The 12,147-nt window shown below is 39.2% G+C and overlaps 1 protein-coding gene across 1 annotated transcript in view; it reads left to right on the top strand.

The window, feature by feature from the left end:
• gan (gigaxonin) overlaps positions 1-11,617 on the top strand; it is a 55,934-nt gene extending 44,317 nt beyond the window's left edge. Inside the window, exons 10-11 of the mRNA XM_055648944.1 lie at positions 9,303-9,412; positions 10,570-11,617. Coding sequence (XP_055504919.1) covers positions 9,303-9,412; positions 10,570-10,766 — 307 coding nt within the window. The 3' untranslated portion in view covers positions 10,767-11,617. The remainder of the gene's footprint in view (positions 1-9,302; positions 9,413-10,569) is intronic.
• The last annotated feature ends 530 nt before the right edge of the window (positions 11,618-12,147 follow it).

Raw genomic sequence — 12,147 nt, 5'->3', positions numbered from 1 at the left:
CATGATTCAGTAGGATAAGGATGCATTGTGATGGTGGGCTGAATTCATGATAGAAACACCCCTGACACCCATACTAATCAAGAATCTTATTTATCTTTGCCTTAAAAATATCCATTGACCCGGCCTCCACAGCCTTCTGTGGCAAAGAATTTCACAGATTCACCACCCTCTGAGTAAAGAAATTCCTCCTCATTTCCTTCCTAACAGAACGCCCTTTAATACTGAGGCTATGACCTCTCGTCCTAAACTCTCCCACTAGTGCACGTAATTTTGGTGTGTCTAAAAGCTAAGTATGCATTGAGAATGTAAACTAGACCCTTATCGATGTTTTAAAAATGTTGAACGCAACAAAAAATGCCTTGAGAAAAGGTATATCGGAAGCTGCAATTACTTAATAAAGGTCAGCTATCTGCATTAATGCCTTGTGGTAATCCCAGGCCTTATTCATTCTTCAGACAGAACATGCAGCTTGCCACAACAGCTTGGTTTCATATCAGGAAACGAACAGGGAAACAAACTTTCCACAAATATCAATTCTTCCCACTGGTGCCATGGCAGAATTTCGGGAAAATTATTTTTCAAAAAAGTTTTACTTCCCCCAGAGCTACAGTTTGAATGCTGAAATATTTTCAAAGGGAACAAAACGGAGAAAGAAACGAGAACTGAGATTAACTGTTTTTAATAGGAGATTCCGATAAAAACAGAAATACTGATAGAAATCTAAATCAGCTCCAACTTTCTTTGACCTGATTGCACAAACGACACAAGTTTCAAGATTGAAACAGTTTGGATGGAAAATTCTTTCTGCAAGAACTTGTTGACATCGTATAACAAGGTTAAAATATTTTATTTGGTATCCAAGACAGTTTATAACTTATGAACATAGTTCACAAAATAAATCTTTTTTCCATTTACAACTAATGTTAGCTTGGAATAACCTATGACAAACTATATTTATGGATTTAATTTAATACTTTATATTAAATGCTTTCAGTTGGATATCTGGTTGACATCCTAAATAGTATTACTTCCAAGATTATACACTTAAAAACTAAGATATCCTTCATGGCTTAACAATGGCAATAAATACCAATGATTAATGATGTGAATATAAATATGTATATAACATGCAAAATTTAAATAGCTTAATTTGTAATTTGAGTGTCTCGCCTAAATGGTGTCCAATTATTCCTCAATGTTTCTCAATTCCATCAAATTAAATTGCATGTGAAAATAATAAATTAATAGACAATTCCATCATCATGAAACTGCTTATAAATTGGCTATTTTCATTTATTTGCAGTTTCCTTTCATCGTTTTAGCTGCAATTCCCCACATGATACAATTTAATAGTAGTTGCTACAGCAAAATAAAAGTTCCTTAGCCGCACATTTTTAGAAAAATTGAAATTGCATACTCTACAAGACTTTTTGGTCATATTGCTACCCACTGTATAATGGTATGCAGCAGAGCCTAACCAATCAATTATTTTAGACCCAGGTGCTGAAGTGTGAGTTAATTCATTTTAAATTTGTATCTCCATCTTAACTGTATTACTTGATGTACTGTGAAGACATTTTTCGTAATAGATGAGCAGAGCTGGTAGAGAGGTGGGGATGTGACAAAACCCAGGACAGAAGATCAGTATGAGTATTGAAAGGGATGTTAAAATGGTTTGCACCAGGGAGATCCAGCAGGCCTTGTAGGACCGAGCCTGTGTTTGGCTAAATGATTGCCTAGGCTACGCTTTGTCTCGGTGATGTAAAGAACCGGACATTAGGAGTATCAAATATGGTAGATGAGATGAGTTTAGACCAGATACATGTGAATCTCCATCTCACCTGGAAGAGCTACTGGGGTCCCTGGATGGAAGAGTTTTAGAGAAATGTGTGCCATCTGATATTCTGCTTGGGTAATTTACTACCCTGTGGAATGATCTCCCCCACCCTGGTGGCTTCCATTTTCATCCCTTCCTCTGACTTCACAATTCTCTTCTATCCATAGCTCAAAGGCTTTTGTTTCCTTTCATCTCTGCCCTTTGTCCGGCTACCTGCCAATCCAACCACCGCCGCCCTCACTGGTATCCACCCATCACTTGCCTGGCTTTGTCCTTCCCCCTTCTCTTCCAGCTTTTGCCCAATGAGTCTGCAGGGTCCCAACCCGAAACATCACTCATCCTTGTTCTCCAGAGATGCTTAGTGACTCTGGCATTTTGTATTTTTGCTGTCTATAAATATGTTGCCCAAAAGAATGGAGACATAAGAGATTGCAGATGCTGGAATCTTGAGCAAAAAACAAAGTGCTGGTGGAACTCATCGGGTCAGCCATCATTGTAGAGGAAAATGGACAGACAACATTTTGGGTCAGGATCCTTCCTCAGATGTTGCTTGTCCTGCTGAGTTTCTCCAGCACTATTTTTTTTGTACCAAAAATGCAATTTTTGTAGGTGAAGTTTCTTTATTCAATTATACCTTTTCATAACGGTACTTGGTAAAATACTGGTAATAATTTTTTTTCATAATTCTGTAATATAATTAACATGTCAAAAGTAATCTCAAGGTTCAAGGTCAGTTTATTGTCGCATGTACCAATTAAGTTAGTGAAATTCGAATTGCCATACTAAGATGCATAACTACATAAAAGTCAACATAAACATCCTGTGATGGAAACACAAACTTCCTATGATGGAAAGCAATAAAGTCCAACCTTCTTCCTCTTGTATTCTCCCGCGGTCGAGGCAGTTGAACCATCCGCAGTTGCGGAGAGCGATGCTCCCACAGCCACCAGCGGTCGAAGCCCCCGCTCGTCAGGGCAATCAAAGCTCCCCCGTCAGGGCGGTCGAAGCTTCTGCGGCTTGCGTTCCCGAATCGGTCTCTAACCAGAGACTGCGAGCTCCATGATGTTAAAGTCTGCAGGCTCCCGCGGTGGAGCTCTCGAAGTTGGTCTCCAGCAAGGGCCGCCAACTCTTCGATGTTAGGCCGCAGTGCGGACAGAAATATGATATGGGGGAAAAATTGCCTCTCCGTCGAGGTAAGAGATTAGAAATAGTTTCCCCAACTCCCCCCCCCCCCCCCCCCCCCCCACATTAAACAAGCGGAAAGAAGACTAAAAACATACATTTAACACATACAAACCAACAACAAAGAAGGAATGTACAGACAGACTGTTGGCAAAGCAGCCATTAATGGCGCCACCCGGTGGTTATACTAGAAAAATGATTTCTATGCACTTGAATAAATATAAGAACACCATGATACCTTTCAGTTCATTAATCTGTCATTGGTCATAATTGGTCATTATTTGAAAACAAATTGGATAATTTAGCTAACATAATTGAATGTTTGGATCGGGACAAAGAAAACAGTTAATATTTGCATGACCTTTCTTCATACGTCATAATATTTTTTAAATTAATTTAACTTAATCTGCACTTCATTCAATTGCAGATAGTTTATGGGTTTGTTCATCTCAGGTTGGAATCAAAGGTTAACAATTTAACATCTATGAAGCTGCTCTTCCAACCATATGAAAAGCTCTGATGAAGTTTTTAGTATTAGCATTCCTATTAAGATGTTTTACATCTTTTCTCCTTAATCACTGGAGCCACCACAAAGTTCTTATTTAGTAAGAAAGAACTGCAGATGCTCGTTAAAATCGAAGGCAGACACAAAATGCTGGAGTAACAGCGGGATAGGCAGCATCTCTTGAGAGAAGGAATGGGTGACGTTTTGGGTCGAGATCAGCCTGAAGAAGGGTCTTGACCCGAAACGTCACCCATTCCTTCTCTCCAGAGATGCCGCCTGTCCCGCTGAGTTACTCCAGCATTTTGTGTTTACCTTTAAGTTCTTCTTTAGTTTCCGTTCAATGTATATTTTCAAAAATTACTACATTCCTTAAGTTTAAATACAGGTTCGAGCATGTTTAAGTGAATGTTATTACAGGCAGATAGCAACAATGGGTCATCTGTTTTACACGAACGAACGCGGGAATGAACCCGGGACTGCGGACGCCCCCCGATGACGAGGCTGGGCCACCTGTGCTGGCTCGCTAAGGTCCAAATGGGCCGGCTTCAAACGAGCCACAGACACAGTTTCCCTCCGACGCCCCCCATGTCCAAAATAAAAGTAGTAGGCCCATGTTGCAGCTTCCGAAAGGGGGCACTCATATGGGCGCTGCAAAGGACCAGTGGGCGTTGCGGCGAAGAAAGACATACAAACAGTCCATGAGAGCCGGCGGCACATGGGAAGGAGCCACGCCATGGCGAGACGTCGGGACAGGCAACAGGGTGCCGACCCTCTCCCGCAAACAGACCAACACAGACGAGGGTGGCACCAGGGACACACCAGCAGCCGGGATAAACTCCCCAGGAACGCTAAGCAGGGTGCCAGAGACCAATTTCGCAGAGGACGAAGCCAAATCCACCTTTGGGGCGGTCAGAATGCCTAGCAAGACCCACGGCAACTCATCCATCCACTCGGGACCCGTGAGCGCGCCTACAGAGTTGCCTTGAGATGGCGGTGGAACCGTTCCACCAACTCATAAGACTGTGGATGATAGGCCGTCGTATGGTGAAGGAACACGTGTTAAACAAGTGACATTTATTAGATTAAAACAAAACAGCTCTCAAAACCACAACAAGGGGAAAGGGTGTTACCAGCAGTATATATACCCCAGGGGAGACCCGTGATCCGCTCTTCCTGCCAAACCAAGTCACATGACCCTACCTCCAGAGCCGAGGGTTCGCACCACGAGTGGCTAACCACCATGGGCCGCCACACTACGTGTAAAATGAACAGTGGATCTGCTTTTATCCCGCGATACCCACTCAATTATTTTCTAGAAATATGATTAGAGAACCAACGTGTGTCGGAAACTAGCTATGTCTTTTAAATAAAATATTTCACCACTTTACTGAAATCTTTAGTTTAGTTTATTAGTTTAAAGATACAGCATGGCAACAGGCCCTTTGGCCCACTGAGTCCACGCCAACCATCGATCAGCTGTTCAGACTAGTTCTGTTATCCCACTTTCTTACACACGAGGGACAATTTACAGAGGCCAATTAAGCAACAAACTTGCACGTCTTTGTAATGTGGGAGGAAACCAGAAAATTCTCTCCATCCAGGGGACCATCCAGGGGATACCCATGTGGTCACAAGGAGAACGGGCAAACTCCACACAGACAGCACCCGGGGTTAGGATCAAACCTGGTTTATCTAGCGCTATGAAGCAGCAGCTCTACCAGCTGCACTACTGTGCTGCTTGTTAGGACTTTTAGATTTTCTGTTTATTAAAGCATTTATTTGCCATGCTTTAGTCCTGAGTCTTCAAATAAGCATCTGATTTCTTGTACCACACAGAGATAGAATGCGATGGAGATAGTTACACAACACTCAAGTGCTTAATTGTCACATGTACCAAAATGGAACAATGTAACAATTCTTACTTGAGGCAGTATAACAGGTTTGTAAACATAGTACTCAATAGATAACATAATGAAACAAACAAAACAATGGCCTTTCAGTAAGTTTATTCATGGCTGATCTGATATTAGCCTCAGCTCCACTTTTCTTCCCATCTCCGTTATGATAATCCATAAATGTGTCTATCTTCATTATGAATATAATCAGCGTCAGTGTCCACAACTCCCTGAGGTAGAGTGTTCACAAGCTTTGCAACCATCACAAAGATGAAAAAATTCCCCGTCTATCTTAAAGGGACACTTCATTATTCTGAAACTGTATTCCCACAAGGGGAATATTTCTTCGCATTCATCCTTCAAGCAACAGACTTTGTGCTTTTTATTGTTTCATTCTTCTAAACTCAACCTTCCCTCATAAGACAAACTCCTTCATTCAAGGAATCTACTGAGTGAACCCTCCCTGAACTGCTTTTGATGTTCAGAACGAGAACAAATTAGAGAGGCTTTCCCGTCAATGTACTCTAATTTATATCTTTTATGTTCTTTGTCGTAACCTTGTGGATAGTAGCAAAATTGTATTTTGTTATAGACCTGAAGCACAAGAAATTGCAGAAATGAAAAGGGCTATTATTTTGTGTTTTAAACTCTTCAAATTACCAAAAATATGTGTGATTTTATTAACGGACATATTTCTGTTCCACATCAAGAATCTAGATAGAAAACAATGTATGTGTTTAAAATGCATTGTCATTTAATTTTTTATTATTTAGTAAGAGTCATACAAATTATTCCATGAACACTTTATCTTTTTTTAAAGACTTTGCACTTAATATAAATCAGCTGAAAATAATTATATTTCCAAGTGAGGGGACTACTTGAAGTTGATGCATGATATCTTCTGTTGCCAGTACGTGTCAAAGTGATTGTCAAGGTCTTATTACCAGAATAAAGATTAATACAATGTGGGAAAATCATATAATTAAAACTGAACTGCTTTGGCTTGCTTCCCATATTTCTGTATATATTTCAGAAGGATCAGGCCAGCGATAATTTTGTCTCAAAGTTGGATACCATTTGCTGTTTTTTTCATAATGGACATCTGCACGTGTTTATTGAGTTCTTGCTTGATTTTTTCTGATCCTTGGAAAAAGTTGTTGCCAGATCCAGTTAAACAACATAAGGTTCATATCTAAATGTTCACATTTGTGCCTTTATGCTTTCATTTGAATGTTTTTTTTCTATCCATGATGGCTTCCTTCTGTGTCCCGCGAGCCACATCATAATAGATTTATGCAGCGTAAAAACAGGCACATCAGCCCACAATAACCACACCACCAACAAGTTTCTATTGATACTAATCAAACATGCATATGAATTAAATTATGATGGATCAAATGAGATTTTGTTATTTTTAAGTTTGAATTGAAATGGAATGGAATGGAATACTTTATTGTCACACGTGACTAGGCACAGTGAGATTCTTTGCTTGCGTACCCAAGGTAAACAAATAGCGGCCACTTACGGCACTGACAAAGTTACAAAGCACGCCGGCTCCTCCTTTGTTCTTCCCCACCCACAGCCATTCCCCCACGCCATTGTCCATTGTTTCCCCCCCCCCCCCCCCCCCCCCCCCCCGGCAGTCCCCTCACGCCGGGTTGTCCATTATTCTCCCTCCCTCATGACGGTCCCTGGAATATTGAGGCTGTGTAGAAATTGACCCAATGTTTAAACCCTAAAATCTTTTTAGGCCATATTTTCTGCATTCATTGCACAGTGAATAAAGCCATTTATTTTTGTTGATAATTTTCCCTGTTTCTCACAGCTTGTATAATAGTAATTAAACTAAAAGATATTATGAATAAGTGGTTTTACCTCTGAACTGAAGCACTACTGGAATATAACGTGATATTTGTTTGCTATAGGGTAAACAGATGACATGGGTTTATTTGGAGTTTATCATTAAATAGCTGGGCTTTGTGACCTTTTGGGGGTAAATACACAAATTTTGCAAAATGTATTAATATTTTTCAACTTTTACTTGCCGGTTTTACAATGGATATTTGCTTTTTACAACAATGTTCTATTATAATGCAGAACAGTAGTATCACATTTGGTTAATGGGATTTTGTTAGATATTTTCAATAGGTTCAAAATCCCTGTGAATCAGTGGGAATTTAAGTGTTTATTAACGAGGTAAGTCTGTTAAGACTTGAACAGAAAAGCATATCCCATTCCGTATACAACCATTCTGTCCTGGGCCTCCTCCATTGCCAGAGTGAGGCCCAGCATAAATTGGAGGAACAGCCCCTCATATTTCGCTTGGGTAGTTTGCACCCCAGCAGTATGAACATTGACTTCTCCAATTTCAGGTAGCCCTTGCTTTCTCCCTCCTTCCCCTCTCCTTCCCAGCTCTCCCCCCCCCTACATTAGCCTGAAGAAGGGTCTCGACCCGAAACGTCACCTATTCCTCTCCATAGATGCTGCTGCACCCGCTGAGTTTCTCCAGCATTTTTGTCTACTTTCCCTTTACTTGTGCTTAATAGAATGCATCACATGCCAGCATGTTTAAGGTCACACACTCTTAACAGGCCACAATGCTTGTCTAATATTGATCAATATTAAATTAGTAAAACTACAAACATGTACTTTTTGATATGTCAAAAACTATGCTTTCATCTGTAGTCAATATTAAACCATTTCTTGAAATGCACTCAGTTATTTTGTATGTGTACTGGCCCTGCATTTATCCACTATTGGACTATTTTCAAATGAATCAATTGAAAAATGTTAAGGACTGGAATTTGCTGCATTGGTGGTTAACAATGAACAGCGAATATATCAAATTTTAAACCACAGATATGCTAAGAAAATACATACAGTATGTCCTGGTGATGGATAGGAAGTGGCTCAACCATAGATCCAATATGAACCTGTTTCAATGAGATATAACTCTGAAGTACATTTATCTTTGATTTTAATGGAAATGGAACTGGTTTCTGGAGAAATGTGGATATCCCTGTGTATAATTTAATGGCCTTTGACCTACACTGGAAACACAAACTAGTAGGCCAACAAGCCTCTCAAACCTGCGTATCCATTCAGCATAATCATGGCAGACCTATGCTGGCCTTGTCTCCTCTTCTGTGCCAGTTACACATAGCCATCACTTCTTTAAGAAAGAACTGCAGGTGCTGGTTTAAACGAAGGTAGACACAAAATGCTGGAGTAAAACAGCGGGACATTCCTTCTCTCCAGAGATGCTGCCAATCCTGCTGAGTTACTCCAGAATTTTGTGTCTGTCATCAATTATTTGATCCTTTCAAATATTTATCAATTTTCACCTTGTGTTTCTAATCGCCCGACTTGCCACACCCTCTGTGACAGAGATTCACTGCCAGCCAGAGAAGAATGTACACATCCTGGACAGACTTTCTGGAATTCCGGTACCATTGTGAAGTTGGCTGTGTGTGCTCTACTGCTGTGGCATAAGTGTTAACAGTTTTAGCTTATACTGTGAACTGCTCTCAAAATAAAGGAGTGTCCCAACCTGAAACATCACCGATTGATATTCTCCAGAGATGCTGTCTGACCCACTGAGTTGTTCCAGCACTTTGTGCCCTCTCATAGAATGTCAATTGAATGGTGCTACGAACAAACCACGCAGTCCAAATCCTTTGGTGCTCCAGATTTATGTTGCTTATAATTCATATAAATATCTGTAACAACCAAATCTTCTGTGACCACAGTACTGCGACTACTGTGAAATATTGCTTTGTGTTCATTATGTGAGTTGGAATCAATACATAATTGGTGCATAGATTACCAGCTTGGAAACCTGATTGTGTCTTTAGTGTGATTCATTTATAATATTGTTTTGCAGATGGATATATTTGAATGACCAGACGCTCTGCATCCCAACAAGCTCTTCTTTCGTATATGGTGCTGTGCCCCTTGGTGCCAGCATTTATGTTATTGGAGATCTGGACACAGGTGAGTGAGTGTCTGGATGTGAGAGTTTGGATTGAGCCACTTTTTGAAAAAGCATAAAATATATTTATGCAACAATGTACTACTATGTTTTGGAGGAGAAGATACCAATTTAAATAAAGATCAAAATGTTTTTTTTAATTATGGGTTAATAATTGGAAAGAAATTGATACTTAAATTTTGGAAAAATACAACCACACCAACTGTTAAAATGTGGATTAGGAATATGATGGACATAGCACGCCTTGAAGAAATGAGACTCCGACTAATAGATAAATATGACCAATTCTTAAGGAGTTGGTCTCCTTTCATCGACTTTTTGGAATCATGTGATGCAGCGGTACCGTAAGGATTGCTGATTTCAGTTCATGACGCGGATAGATCTACATCTCCGAATACAGATTTGAAAAATTCTCTTTTAAGGGGCCTTCTCTTCTATTTCTACTTTCCACTTTCTCTCTTCCTTTTTTTATTTTTTATATACACACTTCACGTTTTTCTACTCTCTACCATCTATTTTTCCACTTTTTCCCCTTTCTATTGTTTTCTTTTTCTTGTCCTGCTTACTTCCTTCTTATAACATAAAACTAGAGGTTGTACATAGAATGGATTACGGTATTACATAGTTGGCACCTAAAATTAGGTGCCACTGTACTGTTTTGTGCTGTATTAACTTCTAATAAAATAAACAAAAAAAAAAAAAAAAAAAATGTTTTGGAGGCTGCATTGATCGGCCGGTACAGGTTTCACCATCCTGAGTTGGAAATATACTGCTATCCGTTCTCATAACAAGATCTAAATCGTGGAACTTCCCCCCCCCCCCACCACAGGTTGGAGTCCCTTCAGGATAAAACCTACAGCAGTTCAAGTAGCTCACCCCCCATCTTCTCTCAGACAATTGAGGGGTAGGCAATAAATGTGACTTTGCAACTAATTGTCAGATCCTGAAAATTAATTGACTAAAAAAGGTTTCTGAGAAATGTGACTTTTGCATTATTACCATAAAAGGAGTCTCCCATAATGTTCTATATGGCAAACCCTTCTGTTTTTGATGGCTTTCAACTGGATATGTTATATTTTGGAAAACTTTCACTTCAACATCTTCTCTCCAATTGTAGCTGGAAAAGCAACATTTGACATCTTTTCTCCATTACTTCTAGGCACGCAGTATGACTTTGTCAGAGAATTTCGCAGAAGTACAGGAACCTGGCATCACACCAAGCCATTACTCCCTTCCGATCTCCGTCGAACAGGTTGCGCAGCACTACGTATTGCAAATTGCAAGCTCTTCAAACTACAGTTACAGCAAGGTCTTTTCCGCATACGCATTCCCTCTGTAGGACCAAATGGAACATAATACAAATAGCCAGAGGGAACTCTATTTAAGAACCAAACATATATCACATAATAGAGGATAAAGTTGCTAACTCCTTGTTACAATTGGGTAATGATTAATACTATATCCTGCAAGGGTAAAACATTGGTACACATTTTTATGTGATCCAGGGTAGTTATGCTTGTTTTTCTTTATTCTTTGAAGCCTCTGTCATAGTATTCCTAACTCAGTAGAAATAAAACGACAAGACATTAATGAATGGTAAAACCAAAACTTTAGCTTTCTGAAGTAAAACTTAATCATCAGCATTATAATATAATCCTGAATGGATTTATACTAGGTACAATATGAAAAGGAGATGACAGCTTGAAAAATGTAAAAATGATGTAGAATTCTGGAGAGACACTTTCTCAGAAGGATGAGCTCTGTTCTCATGTTAATGTGGTAATTTCTACACACATTTTTACCATGTAAAGAATAGTTTTAAAAGCTATATTGATTATTAACTTATCTTAAAACCAGCATCCACCTTGTGTTGGACCATAGGACCCGAACATCCATGATAAGGTGAAGAAACTAATGGGTGATCGAAATGGCTACAGAGATTTTATTTCTGAGAAGAATTGAAATTAAATTGGTGCACTTTAGACTAGCTCTATCATGGAGTGGGATAAAGTTGTTAGCATCACACCAATGACTTACACTTGCAACTTATTTCCACAGATGATATTAAAATGAATAATGAGTCAATAGGAGATGGTTACAACAGTCTTGTAAAGTTTCGGACTGCATCCTGAACTTGAAATAGTTTACAATTGTTATATGAACAAGACTTTCTTCTTTCAACTTCCTGTTAAACAAGTTGTGTTGAATACTCTGTGGTTATTCTTTATATTTCTATATATATATATATTACTTGAGATTAAATTAAGGTGTGAAAGGTGGTGCTAAAGGGTTGAAGTGCAAAGTACTATCACAGAGCCCCTTCTGTGTCCTTATTATTGTACTCTGTCTAATTTTAATCATTTTAATTATCTGTTTTAAGTCATGATTTTATATAATGTATGCAATGAACCATGAAATACTTTTGTTCACTGGAAATATGGGTGTTCATGTTAACCCATCTGGATATCAAAAAGTGGCAAATGCTGGAAATATGAAATAAAAAACAAAAAATGTTGGAAACTTTCAACCGGTCAGGTAGCATCTGTGGAAACATAAAGAGAGTTGATGTTTCATGTCTGAGATTTTTTTTTTAAACTGGGAGTCAAAACAAGTTAGATTCAGATGGAGGAGGAATGGGTAGAACAAATGGAATATCTGATAAAGTGAAGGCAGACAAAAATGCTGGAGAAACTCAGCGGGTGAGGCAGCACCTATGGAGTGAAGGAATAGGTGACGT

This window comes from Leucoraja erinacea, chromosome 17, assembly GCF_028641065.1.
Source record: "Leucoraja erinacea ecotype New England chromosome 17, Leri_hhj_1, whole genome shotgun sequence".
Classification (NCBI taxonomy): domain Eukaryota; kingdom Metazoa; phylum Chordata; class Chondrichthyes; order Rajiformes; family Rajidae; genus Leucoraja; species Leucoraja erinaceus.
Note: the sequence above shows the minus strand (reverse complement) of the source record. Positions and strands in the feature narration are given on the sequence as shown.